This window comes from Pterocles gutturalis, unplaced genomic scaffold (assembly GCF_000699245.1).
Source record: "Pterocles gutturalis isolate BGI_N339 unplaced genomic scaffold, ASM69924v1 scaffold206, whole genome shotgun sequence".
Classification (NCBI taxonomy): Eukaryota; Metazoa; Chordata; class Aves; order Pterocliformes; family Pteroclidae; genus Pterocles; species Pterocles gutturalis.
The window spans coordinates 13,927-30,577 of NW_010102592.1; the positions used below are offsets into that span (position 1 = coordinate 13,927).

General features: G+C 45.9%; 1 protein-coding gene across 1 annotated transcript in view; it reads right to left on the reverse strand.

The window, feature by feature from the left end:
- Window positions 1–15,494, reverse strand: part of SPG7 (spastic paraplegia 7 (pure and complicated autosomal recessive)) — a gene marked incomplete at its 5' end in the record, with an annotated part of 28,083 nt that extends 12,589 nt beyond the window's left edge. Inside the window, 8 exons of the mRNA XM_010086325.1 lie at window positions 3,348–3,521; window positions 4,279–4,441; window positions 4,769–4,894; window positions 6,408–6,510; window positions 9,155–9,294; window positions 9,516–9,766; window positions 13,994–14,083; window positions 15,392–15,494. Coding sequence (XP_010084627.1) covers window positions 3,348–3,521; window positions 4,279–4,441; window positions 4,769–4,894; window positions 6,408–6,510; window positions 9,155–9,294; window positions 9,516–9,766; window positions 13,994–14,083; window positions 15,392–15,494 — 1,150 coding nt within the window. The remainder of the gene's footprint in view (window positions 1–3,347; window positions 3,522–4,278; window positions 4,442–4,768; window positions 4,895–6,407; window positions 6,511–9,154; window positions 9,295–9,515; window positions 9,767–13,993; window positions 14,084–15,391) is intronic.
- Window positions 15,495–16,651: the final 1,157 nt, after the last annotated feature.

Below are 16,651 nucleotides of genomic sequence, written 5' to 3' on the forward strand. Positions count from 1 at the left end.
CAGGATGCCATCTAAATAAGCTCCTGGAGAGGATGAAGCCAGCCGTTCTTCAGGCAGGTATTACAGTGCACTTTGGAGTGTGATAATAAGCAGAGAGACTGGCAGGCACTCGGGGGATAGCAAGCTCCATTCACACGGCAGGATTAGATGGTACAGTACATTATCTGCTTTGCAGCTGGGAAGACTCTCTTAAAATAGGTCTGGCTATTAGAACAAATATAAAAAACCAGAGCCACCAAGAACATCCTCCTCACATCAGCTTCTGCCCCACTTGCTCTCAAGCCTGTATCCCAGCAGAGGAAAACACTGCTCCAAGAAATCTAAAACTGCAGCCTCCGATTCCTGTCACTGTTCCCAATGCAACGTCACCTGGCATGTCACAGGCTTTGGCTTCTGCAGGCAAAGAGCAGCTAAACGAATAGTGTACAAAAACAACACCTCAGTCACATGAGCAAATGAAAAACAGCTCTGAAAATTCAGCCTAAAGAGAGCCTTCACATCTACAACATTTACAAATGAAGCCACTTCACAAGAAAGGAAAAAACTGAGAGTGCCCTGCTCCCCATTGGCACAGAGCAGGGTGCTCTGATGGGCACCTCACCTGCAGCGTTACATCGGGTCATCCTCCAGCCATTTCTTAAAAGCCTTTTGGACATCATCTGTGATCAGTATCACTGGAATGGGGCCACCTTCAGGAGGGAAGCCTCAGGGTCAGAACCGTGCCTACAGCACAGACCAGGGGAGAGGTCTTGTCTGAGGACTTCAGGTGCAGAGCTGCCACCAAAAGCCGTCTGGCATTTTAATTCCCGAAACGCAGATCAGCCCAGGACTGCCAACCTCCTCTCAAACGCATTCAGAACAGAGGAGATATTTGGGTCGCATTCCTCTTCCGCTTGTTTGCGGGTTGTGAGGGAAGATTCCCTATTCAAACCAGGCACCTGTTTTGACAAAGCCTGGAGTACACGTGTCACTCTGGTTTGAAAAACAGCTTTTGCACATGCAGGCTTCCTCCAGCCCTCCCCTTCTCCCACCAGACTCCCGGTGCTTCCAGAACACGAAGAAAGCTGTCAGAGCGAAGGAAACCAAGGTCACTTGTAGGAAGAGCACTACAATTACTCTAAAATCTGCGTACCGGAATGATCGAGTATCAAACTGCACATTCATCCCATCCAGCTTAGCATAATGGCTTTTCCCTCAGTGTCCTCATCTTCCCTCCAGCCTGCCGAGCAGGTTCCGCACAGCTCTGACCCTCCTTTTCTTCCTCCACCTTACCTCTGAGTAATCTCATCCAAACACAGAAATTCAACAATCACCACTGATGACTCAGAGATCCACTTTTGTGTGGGATTTTTTTTTTCAAATTAACAGCTAACTCGGTTCTATGGTGTTGCCTTGCAGGACTTCAACCATCAATTTAAGCTAAGGACAGTCAGAGCTCCCAACCTTCCATTTCAAGGCTTCCTCATTCCAAACACACACCTCTCCTCCTCTTGTACTTGGGTAGAACTGTTAACCTCCTAAAAATCCTTATCCACTATCATCCTGAGAACTATTTTGCCGTGATGCACAGGGCACTTCAGTGCCGGTTCAGGTAACGTGCTCAGTCAGATACCATTTCAGTAACACGTGCCAAGATCGCCGCTTGTCAGCACAAGCCAGCAGTAAGTCCATGTTTCCCACACCAGCCTGACAGTCCTTGCCAGCCGTCTCCCATTTGACATTGTAAACTCCTTGGGCGATTTTTTTTTTTTAGTGTGTGTTTGATAAAGCACTTACCAAAATGAGGGGCTTAGTACATGATCTGTATGAGACACAAATAAATAATGAGATAATAGAAGTTTAAAAATAACCTAGGCAGCACACAGTGAACAAGGGATTCTTAAAGTATATACCGAGGATAACATTTACCTTCCAAACTCACTTTCCAGTTACAGTCAAGGGAAAAGGTGGCTCTGTCCCACAAGAGAGCAGACCGATACAAACCCTCCCTGATGGGCAAGGAGTCAGTTATTCCTCATCCTGCTCTGCAATAACAACATTTAGCAACAGAAACATTGCAAGGTGGGTCAGTGCTGCAGGTGGCTCTGAAAGTTGTGACTAAGAACAGCCAACGGATCGTTCTTCCTGGCACTTGTGTGAAAGCATCCGAGAAAAGGGCCGATTCCAGAGGCACCATCCGGAAATGTGCCATCAACCCAGGGCTTGTTTGCGAAGCTTAACTGGCTCACTTTAGACAGCGATCCTGTAGGCAAACTGACAACGTGAGAATAAATCAAAGGATGGGAGAATTAATATACTGCATTGCTTATATCCCTCTGGGACAACTAAACTTCAAACCTCAACAGGCTTTAAACCACTACCTGTCTTAGACAGAATATCCAACAACATTTAATGGCCAGCTGGACCTAAATGTTGCCCTCTACAGACAGCAGTGCCCTTGCTGTCAATTCATTTTCTTTTGGTTCCCCGGTACTGTAAATAATTCTTCTCCAACTGCCAGTGGGAAGACCTACTCCTGAACTGAAGCCATTTACTGCAGGAAGAGCCTTTGGGGTTGCTGCCCTCTGCCAGCCATGATCTCTAATGCACATTTTCTGCTGATTTTATTAGCAGGTGGATGCTCACGTGGCTGTTTGTACAAATTCACTCTGGGTGTGATGCGATGCTCTCTTCTGACTCAGTACAGTCACAAAACCAGTTGGCTCCAGGGTTTTAAGATTTACTGGATTTAGCCCCAAAAGCTAATAAGCCTATATAAATGTCTAGATTTCAAGAGGTTTATCTCCACAACTTAGTCACAGCACATACACAGAGATCTGTCCTAAGCCCAACTACCTCCTTAGGCACCAACAGCTCTGGAGCAGTCCTGCCTAACTCTCCAGGGAGAGATGAAGACAGATATACTCCAGTGCCTTCAGAAACAGGGACTAACGATGGGGTACATGGACTCAACCCACTTCAAGTGAGCAATACAATGACCTCTGAAACCAGAGCAAGGCCAGCCAAGGCCATGCTGGTGTTCACACAGGAAAAAAAACACCTTTTCAGGGCCACAGCCCCTTCCCTAAACAGTCTGAAACACAGTTATCACTTGTCGTACAGATGGTCTTTTAGCAAGGACACGACCAAGTTGTTCAGGGCTTAGTCCTGAATGGGCTGTGGAGTGCAGGCTAGCCTTGTCCCAGGGAAGCGGGGAGCAAGATCGGTAATTGCTTCAGCAAGAAGACAATGAAGAGAATGCTAAAGACGCATGGTAAGCTCAAGCAGGAAAAAGATGGACAGGCCAACAGCTTGGACCTGTAAGGTGGTAAGGGCACAACTGCTGAGGGGCAGAGAGAAATACTGACCATCCATTTCCACCAGCAGCTGGTTTAAGGTCTGCTCCTCCTCAGCGTTGGCAAAACCAGATATATTGGTTGAGCGCTTCTTGCCCACAGCATCGATTTCATCGATGTACACAATGCAGGGTGCACGAGCCTGGGCTTCTCTGAAGAGGCTCCGAACTCTGGCAGCTCCAAGACCTATAGGGGAAGGGAAAAAGAAATAAGCCTGGTATGTAAAATTGTGAGCAAAGCTGGAGAGCAGCATTAGTGGCCCCCAGCAAGACACTGGATACCGGATACCTCAGCATATGGACAGTCCCTCTCTCAACACTTCCCATGCAAAGAAATAGCCACAGAACTCTTATGTTTAGTCCTTAGGCACAGCTCCTGGAGTGAGCTGGCTTTTAACGGAGCTCCAAAACTGCAGGGACTCCTACAGCTGCTGTAAGAGGAGCTCTGCTCCCAGCTCCTAACATGAACTCCTGTTCCTTCCACAGGCCAGAAGCAGAAATATTCAGCATTTTCCTGCACATTGACCCTTGTCGGGTCTCAAGAGGTCTAGGAGGAAGGAAGAAAAGGAGAAAGATGGAAATCTCAAGGCACAAAGAAGCCATGCTTTCCCCATCAGCAGGGAGCAGCAGAAAATCCATCAGCATTCTCATACAAGAAAGGAAGCCTCAGTCAGTAGCTTTAAGAATAGGCACAGAGAAGTCAGAGATAATGCTTTCAGGTGAAGAGCCATGGCCACACACCGTCAGAAAGAAGCAACTAGCAATTCAGAGGCTATGCATTTTAGATACTACATAATTAAGTACTCTCTCTCACTGAAATCCTTTTATATCTTCAGTGGAAGGATCCAACCCATCCTCCCCATACAGACTAAAACCCTGTCCTTTGCAGGAGGCCCCGCCAGCACCCTCCAGCTCCACAACACACCAAGTAACCTCCACCTTACCTCCTATCACCTCCACAAACTCAGAGCCCGCCATGGCCAAAAACGGCACCTGTGCTTCCGTAGCCACTGCCTTCGCCAGCAGTGTCTTCCCACAGCCTGGCGGTCCCAGTAGCAAGGCGCCCTTGGGCACCTTAGCCCCAAGCTGAAGGTAGCGTTCAGGACTCTGCAAGAACAACACAACTCTGTCACATCCACAGCTCACATGAAGCATCTGGACAAGAAGATGGTCTCCCAGAGCTTCCCGACACTGTTTGCAGCCTGGGCAACTCTGAGCTGCTAACGGGAGCAGCTACATCTGCATTCCCATTACAGAACCAGACATACAGAGACTGAGTCATGCTGATCACAGCATCAAAAGCCATCAGCTTATTTAAGCAGAGGCTGCTCAGTATCACGGAGGATGAAGAAAAGAATATATCCCCTTCCACAGGTCAGCCATCTATCCCAGAAGATGGGTAGCAAGCACTTATTTTCTTCTACTTTTACACACCTTTAAATAGTCCACAAATTCTTTCACTTCCATTTTCGCCTCATGCATTCCCGCTACATCCTTGAAGCTGATCCCTTTTCCAGATTTCCCATCCACGATGGTGAAACGAGCCATTTTCAGCTGGTTCTGTGGAAGGCAGCACAAGTACCAAAGACATGCTCTGACTTTGGACAAGGCAAGAGTCTGGAAAGGCTGTCTGCTACACTCTGGGAGACAGCACAGCACAGGCAGAACCTGCCCCTACCAACCAACACTAAAATGCCCACCGATGCACTGGTGTTTTACTAACTTTTGCTTTGGAAACACTTCACAGCTGGATTGTTGACTCAAACTTTATTTATCCACATGTTGTTGGGAAGAGAGCGAACAAACCTGCAGTATAGTCTCAACACAATCCAGCTCAACCTCCATGGAGGCCAGGCAGGGATAATTATTAAAAACGTGCAGAATGCCCCAAACCTTCTTTGGGATCTTCTCTCTGATTCCTAAACACTCTGATCTTTAATACACATGGGATAGGAATAGCTTTGAGGAATAGGTATTGATGGTAAATAATCGCCTGTGATAAATAATTACAATACTGCCTTGTAAATGCATATAAACACTTTGCACCATTGTCCAATGCTGCCGCTGGTTTCTACTGCAGCACAACCCAAGACAGAACTATATGTTCTCAAATTTAACAGACACCACATCTCAGTCTCCTGGTGTGTGTTAAGCCACAGTCAAAACAAGAATGTACTGAAATGCCCTACTTGTAACTGCTCATTATGTTCTACTGAAAACAGCTACTAGGGATCTTTTTTTTTTTCCTTGAGAAGAAAGTTCATAGCTTCCCAGGCCTCAGGAACATCAGCTCGTCCAAGTGAAGAGTTAAACACGCAGGGCCTAGCTGTCCCCACTTGTGCAAGGACAGCATCTAGTCCTCAAGGCCCTGATTACTCAACACTTTTAAAAAATATTCTTCTCTGAGCAGCTGCATCCCTTTGTGTAAAGAGAACCCCAAAGCCAGAAGAGAACTGCAGAGGAGACCGAGGGGGAGATCTAACAAGGGACTGAATTCACCCTATTTTCATCCCCAGAGCCCTGCAGTCAATGGCAGCGCACCCCAGGCTGAGCTCTGCAGAGTTCCATCAGCTGATCCAGGCTGGGGGGGAGGAGGAGATTTGACTGATGTTGCAAGTGAAGCATGTGGCATGAGCGGAACAGGCCAACACATAATGAAATTCAGAATCCGAACATATTTTATAAATTGAGAACTCATTTTGCAGAAAGCAGCAATTTCTACTTCTGGCTGTATGGGAGGCATATTGGCAGGATCCAGTGAAAAACACCATCTGCAGCTGCAACTCATTAGCAAGCTTTGGAAATAGCAGAGCAAACCGGACTGCAAATTCACTGAGCTCAGCCTTTCCTGCCATCGGGGGAAGAAAGGGCCTCCGCTAAGGCCAGTTACTGCACAATCCTGTCAGACCATCAGGACAGGAGAGGATGCAAGATGTGTCAAGACTGGAGGCCCATGGCACCAGGTAATTCTCATTCTGCATTGACTTTGCTGGGGAAAAAGGAGGAGATCAGGGCAGCAGAAGACAAGACAATGCACAGGCTTCAAAACATCATCAAGATCCAGGATACTTACAAAGGCGTTGAATCCTCCTACCCGGCTTGCAACCCTGATAAGGCGGAAGATGCTCCACAACATGGTCACAGCCACAAGTGTCACAAACAGGGAAATTACATCACTACAAGGACAAAAGCAACACAGGTACAAATTGAAGTGTTCAGCCACAACTTGGTAAATATTATTCAACGTAGCTGTTTTCTGTATTTAAAGGTCCTGACGTTTAGGCTGTAAGTGCAGCAATGTGCAGACATGACTAAGAAAATGGAACCTTTGCAGGATTTCATACATGTATAAAAACAACCCCCCCCATAATTACATAATCTGAAAAGTTAAACAGAGGACACTGGCAAATACTGCTTACAGCTGTGGAAGAAATTCAACCTCGCCATCCCCTTCAGAGGCATTTCTACATATAAAACAAATGGGACCTTCAGGCAGTCAGATCCCAGCCAGAGCAGAAACCAGCAGGGCTGGCAGTCCACCCAAAGGGAGCTCGCTGCAGAGGAGCCGTGTCCTGCAACACTAGGGAGATTCCACCTGCCCTAATCCTGGCAGAAATCCCAGTGTGGGTCTCCCGTTAAGAGGCTGCTCTACCTAGTCTGGTTGGCCCTCCCTGGTCACATCTCAGAATTCCCTTATGACAGAAGGAAGAGCTACAGCAACCAACATCATGAACCTTCTGGATCCTTTGCAACACCAATTGCATCAGGAGGGAGATGAGGAGCAGAGATGGCACTGCAAGTCCAATAGTTACAGGACAAACAGGCTGAGGACAAATATCCCGTGAGCTCTGAACAAAGGACGCTTTCAACAGGAGGAAAAATGACGGTACGTCAGATGACAGGTGGAGATTTGTGGGACCCTGTTGTTCTTCACATGCCTGTGAAATCATCTGGTCTCGCTACACTTCTGTGTCTTATCTGTAAACTGGGAATGTGTGCTCCATCTCTCACAGAGGGGTGATTTCCTGAAGCAAGGTGACCCGCACGTGCTATATACCCAGCTGCACTCGTTTCTCTCTGGTGAGAGACCCTAGGCAACACTGGAAACTGAAAGTCACCTTCAGTTTGTCAACTATGCAAACAGGATGAATTCTGAAGCACATCAAGTGCCCGCATCTCAGAGCACACAGAAGCTAAGCCAAAAGTGCTCTGCACCTCACAGGTTCAAACTCCAGACTGAGACTCTGAGTTCTCCAGACATTCATCAAGTCTCCTGAGAGACTTCAGACCCGATAGTATCTCCTCCACAGAATTAATCTCTTTTCAGGGGCAGGGGAAGCAGCTGGTGTTGGCGGCTGACTAACTGTTCAGTCTATACCTCCTGTTATACACAAGTTTGAAAAAATTGGCAAGTTCTGAATTTCAGCTAAAGGTTTCATGCTGCATGATCAATTAAAAAAAATTTATCACCATAGAAACCACGTATTAAAAAATGTGCAAATGTTGTTCAGAGGACAAATAACTAGACAAAATCCAGTGCAGGTATCCATTCCTATGTGAACATGGCATTTGTTTCACACTTCGTAAGGTGTCTGGGAGGAAGAATCACACACAGTAGGAAAGCCACTGTGCTCCAAACCCTGTGAGCTACTAAAAGCAGCCGATGGGCTCTGCACGGTGCACAAGGAGGTGACCGGGCCATCTGGACAGACAGCTGCAGTGGCATGATGCTCTCTGTTGTCAGGAATCGAGATTTCTTTACTCAGCAGACAGGACTTCTGCACCACATCTCTCTGTTAGTATTTTAGAATAAGCAAAGGCTCCTCTGAAGGCTGGAGTCTCTGCCCATGCTTGTGGAAAGCATCTTTCTACACTAGCATAAGGGCCATCAGCGATGGAGGTGGACTCGTTCGATAGCCCAGCGAGCGAGCTGCACAGCTCTGTTCTGTACTCTGGGGCCCATAAATCCTGTGCAGGTCTTAACAGAAGGGCAGATAAGCCACATCAGCAGCAAATGACCACCATACGTCAGTACATCATACAAAAGCACAGAATAAAGCCTAGCCAGTGCTCTTGAGTCTTTTGACAGATGTTCTCTCTTCTGCTCATTAGTGCCTATTTCAGAACTAAAAGCTTTGAGCATTTTTTTTTAAGCAAAGGATCTCGGTTTCAGAGCACAGAAAAGGGATGTAAGTTTAATAGAAGCACTCCTCTCACTGAGATTTTGTATCCTAGCATCAAAGCTGCTCTGCTCAGTATGTGGCTCGCAGCTGGAGTGAGCACCAGCGCCGGCTGTCCTCTGATCTCCAGCTGGCAGAGAAGCAGGCCAAAACTAGGTGTTTATTTTTACAGACTGAACAACCACCGCAGGCCTTCCTTGAAGCATTTTATGGGGGAAGGCTTCCTGCACTGCCAGCATTCTCCACGGACCAGGGCGTAACATCACTTGTTGAGTCAGGATTTCTATCACGCTCCGCACTTGAATAATTAATTATAAGGACAAAAAGTGCTCAGCTATGCAAGAACACAGAGCAACTGACCCAGAATTTCCTCTGACTTGCTGACACTCATCCAAAACATTCTGGTCTGCCGCATGCTGCGGTTCCAGACACCTCCTTGGGACCCTCACTCTTGAAACATTAAGGTACAGCTAGAGCATGCCTATTTCTGAAAGATGATGAGGTAAGTGCTCCAAAACTGGGACCACCTTTTTGTTCTGTATTTATAACAACAACGTTTAGTTGATAGGGACTTTCCTCTCCAAGCCAGAAATGTTGTCACCAATATAAGATCAACAGGAAGCACAAATTTATCTCATACTTTCCATAGAAGCCAGGATGTTTGTAGGAAACAGGGATTCTCTCTTTCTCATCAATATTCAGCTCATCCTCCGCAGCTCTCAGCTTCTCTTCAAATTTGTCGATGTTCGCCACCCGCATCGTGTACAACAGGGTAACATTCTGCGGACATGCAATCAAAAGCAGCAGGTAAGTATCACAGGATACAGCTGCAGCAATGGTATGAATAACAGAAGTCCCCTGAACTTCAAATACAAGAAAGAGAAAAATGAATGAAGAGCAAATTTACCAGCTAGAGTTTTACTGAACATTAATTAATTAATTCAATTCTTTTCAACAGTATAATCTAAGATCATTCATTCTAATTGTAGAAAGCCACTCACAACTTGTCCATGTGGAGTTCCTCCTGGGTGCAGATAGATTTCCACAATATCGCTCTCTGGCACCACTTCGATTCTCTGGACCTCCCCCTTTGCCAGCATCTCATTCAGAAAGTAGTTCCAGGAAATGTTGGTCCCTTCTCTGTTCTCGCCGACCATGAATCGAAACATCAGCACTATGAAAGTTATGATGAGAAGTGCCCGTAAGCGTTCCAGATGCATCTGATTTTCCCTTTTCCTGCGTTTCTCATCCTCTTTAGAAAAAAAAAGATATCAGAAAAGAAAGATATGAGCATGCAATTGCGGAGCTTCCTTACCCAAAGAAGGGAAATTAGATGACAGAGATTAACACAGCAGTACCTTTTGGGGTTTTTTTTGCTGCCTATTTGGTTTTTCCTGAAGGACCAGACTCAGCAGCAGTACCTATCTTGCCCTGCACAGACGATTTTCTGTCTTGGCTCACAAAGGAGGTTGGGTGACTTGCCCAAGGTCACGCAAGTGAGTCAGTTTTTGGGATAGCATGACATTCCCAGACCCTTCTGGCTTCTAGGCTGCCAGACCACGGGGCCTCGGCTGTACACAGGAAACAGCACCAGGTCAGAAGCCAGGTTACGAAAGCGCAAGCACTCAGATGTAAACTTAACAGTTGCCTGGAAGGAGGAAAATTTTGCATCCTGCAAAAAACCTGCTTGCATCCCATTGCTGCCGCTCTATTCAGCTGTTCCCCAGTGCCCCCAAAGCCACTCGGTGAGGCACTGTGCACACAGGGAAGAAGAGGGAGGGTCACATCTTCCTCTTTCATTCTTGCTTCAGCAAGAGGAGGAACTGAAGCATCAGCGAGCCAAAGCAAGGCCCTCACTTCAAGAAGTTATTGACAGTGTACGAAGGCAGAGAGCAACCTCAGACGTACTTTGAAGAGCTCTGATCAGCATTCCCTATTTGAACACAGTCTAATCCTGGTCCAGGAGACTTCAAATGGTCACAGTCCACCAGACCCGCTACAATCCCACCAAATGTCATTCTGTTCTAAAATGAGAGAGCGTATCCCTTGCCTGGCCTAATATGGATACAGGCCAAATAAAGCCACCAGACTGCCACCGAACCTTTTTTTCAGACTCTCTACATTTTTTGCACTGCATAGGCAAATTTAAAATTCCGTGGTCTGCAAAGGGCTGCCACAGCACAGTTCAATGTCAGCTGCTAGCCAGTGCTGGAGTTGTTAATACGACAACAAATATCTCCTCCTCCTTCCAGCCACATGTGGATGTTCTCCATATATAATTTAGCACTTGTTCTTGATATACAATTTAACATCAACAGCAATATGACATACATAAATACTATTCTACACCCAGAAATAAATTAATTCTGCGCCACCGGACTGCTAGTGCATCTGTCTGCTGCAGCCCAGATTAGATTTATTTGCAAATTCCTAACAAACGTTCTGACACCAGCATTTATCACTAGCCACCAGTTAGACCCTACACACTGCAGCAAAACCAAGGGACAAACATCTGACCCAGTCAGATGCTAAAAAAAGTAACTGTCCTTCAGCTACGCAGCATCGTTTTTCACTCGTTTCCTAGCTCTGCTCCACATTGAACAGGAAAGGCTTGTTCCTAAATAGAAACAATGCAGCTTTTCAGATAAGGTCATAATTTCAAACGACAATGACAAGCTCAGACACTGCGTCCAGCCCATCCCCTGTGTTTCTCAACACCATCTCCCCACTTCAGCGCTATCTGCTAGATCCACCTTTATTAGAACAAAGCAATTAATCACAAAGATGCGGGATGATATCCACTACGGTCTTACTAAAGAAAATTAAAATACTGTACGATAGAGGCCTTAGTCTGGGCAATATCCTGAAAAGCTGAGCAAGCTCTCAATAAAATAAATTCTGTAGAGAAAAGAAACAACTCTAGGAAGGTGATTACTGACAGAAAGAAACTCCATCTATCGCTACGTAAGTTCCTTGGAGATGTGAGAGTCAACTACTGCTACAGCACCGTTCTGTATTAAATTTCAGACAAAGCGAGGGGGCACATAACATGTTCCCAAGCACACATAGCTGAGGATACTATCACAAAAAGATCACAGAGGGGAAAAGCCGCCCATTAGATACCTTGACACAAACAGCTTCTCCAGTTTCTAGGAATTAGGCTCGTCTAGGACCTTTAACCTACAGCTGAATAACTTCAGGAAAATACAGCATTTCTAGAAAGCTAGAAGACAACACAAAGCTTTCCTCTTCTCTGCATTTAATTAAGGACAAAATCAATCTATTTCCAAGCTGATGTGAAGTATGACTATTTTTACAGTGCAACATTCATACTGCGCCATAAGCTACCCCACAATATTCAGTAAATGAGAACCAGTAACTGGATGTGACACTTGCAAGCAACAGCTGTGGGAATACTTCCAGCTTTTTAGTCTCCAAAAGCCTCCATGTAGCAATGATTTGCCATTAACCCCTCCTCTGAACTCTCTGATTAAAATCTTGCAAGGGCTGCAGTGACAGTTTGAAGAGATCTTTTTAATAATTACTGCAGAGACGAGTATTCCCCTGGAGACATGGGGTAGCACTCCACCTCCCAAAGTCACGCCATCCATTAATCACAGGAGAAAAGCGGCCACCGAGCACGGCACGTCACTGTTTACTGATTTGAACAGCCACAATGCTTCTTCAAGGCGCTGTGCTCACAGCCACTCTGTGTGGCCTCGCAAACACTAAAGACTCAACCTCCAAGCTCCAACTTCCTTCAGGTCTCTGCAATACCCGCACTCGTGTCCCGAAGGCTTCAGCCCAGTTCAACGGATCAAACAGGCAGAGGCGCTGCTCTTGCCTTAAAGCGATTGCGTGCAACGAGTCAGGCTAAAAGTCAGCAGCAGCTGACTGCGTTTACTTCAAAAGCTGATTAGTCCAAGAGGATTCAACCGTTGTGTTCATGCACAACAAAGGAAAAGCCAAGCTACTGCCTTACCTGATGACACCCAGGTGAAAGTTTATCAAATGATCTATAAAATGATATTACAAGCTGCGACTTAAATATGATGCCAAGTGCCCTCCGACTCACAGTACAAAGGTCCAGAGCCCGCCATCTACAGAAGGTTCCTCCCGCCTCACCCAAGGGTCCAGGAAACAAGCAGCACAACAGATGGCCACAAAAACGCTCTTAAGACAGCACCCACCTCTGCCAGCATCAACTAACGCCATAAAATGAAGAAAATTATCAGATCTTTGCGATAGGCTTCTGCATTACTGACAAGACAGAGGAATGAGACCGTCACCTGGGCCACTTCTGACATCTTTCTTAAACTGTCGCACGGCTACAGCCAGGCCCGTAGACACTGGACATGCCACCAGCCATGGGACTGCACAGCCAACAACCTACCCCCCAGTCTGAAAACACGCCTCATCCAGAGCCTAGCAAATGTCTGCACGCACTTCAGCTCTGGGGAGGCATGTACTCACGAACAAGCAGAGCATTTTCTTACAGAAGTGGAAGAGTCAAATTACATTTTGAAATGGAATGCAGCTGTTGTCAGTCTACAAATAGCAGAAAGTTGACAACAATACCGAGACGTGAAGGGACACCCACAAATACACTCGTATTCAAAAAATGTTTGGTGAAAACCTACTGGTAGAAGATAACAGTGCCTCCTGTGAGGATCAGCCTGTCATCAGGTCTGCAAAGTTTTTGTCCAGTACACAAAAGTTCCTCCCCTGTATCCCCCCCATTAGTGTCATCCCCTTAAGCTTAGGTACAGAGAGGGCACTCTTCAGCTTCTCAACATGACCCGGCACATCATGTAGATCCCTATGTTCCAGAACACACTTAGCGAGATAAAACTCATTTTCAAAAAGTCCTGTACTGCAGGATGCTTGGGGCTATAGGCAGTATAAGACATGCAGAAAACAGCAGCTAGTAAGACTGATTTAAAAAAAAAAAAATTCTGAATGCCATTAGTAACACAGCTAGGAACTCTTTGAGGAACCTGTTTTTAACTCTGAGCTCTGTAAATCACTAGAAGTAGAGTCACATCCACAATGAAGGTAAATGAAATGTAAGAAAAACCACAGAATTCAGCTTGAAGAACTGAATTTAGTTAATACAAGTTTATTAAGTAAAATGCTCTAGAACAAAAACTCCAAAGCAAAACTCAGTAAATACTACTGTTGCCCTTTGTGAAGCGACAAAACTAAGGCAAACATCAATGAAGCTTTTTACAAAGGATGCAAAGCAGAACACAAAGACAATCAGGTTCATGATACGTCTTAAGCCTTAGTATTCCACCCCCTAAGCCCAACTACCCCTTCAAACTCGTTCTCAGCCACAGGCTCGTAGAGGTGATAAGTTCCCAGTGCAGGTTTACAGCACCCAGAGACAGAGGCGTTATGCTGGACATTCCACACTGTCCACCCCTCACTCACACACACAGAGTTTGTTTCATTAAACACCACTACAGCACACACATACCGTCATCCTCCTGGGGAGATTTCTTTTTGAATCCTCCATTCTTCTGGTTACTCCTTTGAGAGCTTGAAGTAGTAAAACAGTGAGTGCTACCTGCAGGCAAGCAGAATGAAGTCGTTACTACCAGGAGACAGCAAGAAACGGGGACCGAGGACAGCAGAAATATACCTGAGCTCCAAACACAAAGCAAACCAAAAGTTCCACGTCCACCCAACCACACAGTGTCGTTCGTGTGCCAAGGAAATGGGAGACAGCCTCGCCAGAGGGAGTAATGGGAGGGACAGACTCCTTCGGTTTCCTTATATAATATATACATTTTGGCAATCCAATCAAAATACGGCTTTGTTCAGAGATCATTTTAATGTGGCAAATAAAATAGTTTGAAGAAATTTCTTCAGTGCTGAAACACATACCCATTTCCCAAGGCATGAAACCACGGTTAACACCTGGATGGTCAGCTAAGAACCACCTCGTACTGGGAACTGTAAATGGGTACGAAAGGAAGCGCACATGCTGGAGCTAAATGCAGGTTTCACAGTAAATGCTGGTAGGATACACTAATAAAAGCCAAGAAAGTAAGGCTACAAACAGTAAGACTCACAGTTGCTGCTACAAAACAATAAGCAAAGGCTTTTTCACCAGGAAAATGCAAAAAATTCAGAAGCAAGACAATGGACTTGAGGACAGGAGCGTCCACTCCCTGTGGTCTTTCACAAAGGCTCTGGAAAGGAGCAAGCCCAGACACAGGACTGCTTGTTCCCTGCTAGTTCTACTAGACGATGAAAGATTATGCATTTATTTTTATTTTAACTTAAAAAAAACACCTGTCAAAGGTAAAGCAGCCCAAGCTCACCAGGCCCATGCTGGCCAGAACAGCCACAACCAGTTTTGTTTAAATATCAAAGGCATCCACAAATGTGTCCTTCTGATGTGAAGAGGGCAGCAAGAAGAATAATTGCCTTCGTTTTACCTTTCTGTACTTTTGCTCTAAGGATTCCGGTAACATTTTATAACATACACGTTTAGCTTGTTCCAGTGCAAGGCTTTCAGGAAGGTCATATGCTGTGACTTCTGCCAGAAGTGAATGACATTTTCTTCTTACTAGGCACACAAAGATTCTCTACTTTAAAGTCTGCAGTTTTTAAACTAGCTTTTAGCTCTAATGACTCAAGTGCTTAATCACCCTGAGCTCCTTGTGGAAAGGTGCCATTGTTCATCCCTGTCACCACACAAAAACCTAGAACCCCTGCAAATGGCACACAGCTCCCGAAGCCAAGGACAGAACAGCTTCATTTCAGTTTCAGGAACACAGGCAGCGAAGGGAAGGAAAAATCAATACTCATTTTACTAAATAAAACCTTTTCCCCTCCTCCACCTGGACAGTTGCTCTTCAAGACTCACCTAAGAGATTCCAAAGCCTGACTGGATCCCGAATTAAGTGTTGTCTCACCAGGACTCTGCTGAAACCTTGACGTGTGGGGGAGAGTGTTTGTGACAGAAGGCTCTGAGGAGGAAGACAAAGAAAAAAGAAAAAACAACTGTTGGAAAAGTACTGTGACTGCTTACCCTGTTTTCCATGAGATTAACATTTCTAAACATAAAAATATTGTGGGTAAGTTGAAGGAGCATCAACTGGGAGACCTGAATATTATTCCTGTGAACTTCCCCTGTGACTTTGAAGATGTTGTTTATAACCCAGTTTAAAGAAAGTTTAAATAGATGCATATACTCAAAACACTTGAGAATTTTATCTTTTTCCTCCTTCTATCTCTGTTCTTCACTCTAAACATATGTTGGAATTCAGTTCTTAAAATGTAAAGATATCCCCCCACAAGAGGAAACCTTAAGGACTGCTTTGCAATCCTGCTGCGCAGCAATAAGGAAAACACAGCTACTTCCCTGTGGTAATTCTGCAGTAATCCTGCAGTCGAGAGTCACAGCTAAAGGCAACTTCACAATACCTGAACTAACATTTACTAATACTCTTATGGAACACAAGTCTTGCCCCTTCTCAGGCGTGCGGTTGGTTCCCTGTTGCACCACCTCTCTACCGCACAGCCACAAATTTCTGTGCCGCAAAGCAGGTGGGGCACTGACTCAGCTGACATCCTTCACCCTTTTTTCCAGGTTTGCTGGGCGGCAACGTGACCGTTAGTGCTGGCCCAGGAGGATAACGTCTGGGGATCGATATGTTCTGTAATAGAACAGCTCAGACTAGTTTAAACTGATCACAGAAAAAACTAGTGTGGTTCATAAAGCAGTCCCACCATTGTTCTTCCTCCATTGCCTACTTGGAGTGCCAGGGCTCTTTCACTGCCCTGAAGAAAACCAAAAACCAGCCTTAAATCATGCTGGAGGCCTGGTTTGAACAAGAATCTTCTCCTCTGCACCCAGGGAGAGCCCCGCGATGCCAGCAGCGCTGCACGATGGGGACAACGCACAAACAGAACATTTGTCTGTTGGAAACCAGAAGACGACGATGGAAGGTTTTTTCCTGACTTCATTCGCGCTGGTTCTTTGCATCTCCTGTGGTACAGGCACCCACCGCGCGGGCAGGTCCCCAGCTCTGCCTGACACGGCCATGAGACCACTGACCCTCGGGGGTCTCACCTCAGACACCGCCTGAGGAAAGCGCCGGCGAGAGTTAAACACTAAACAGCC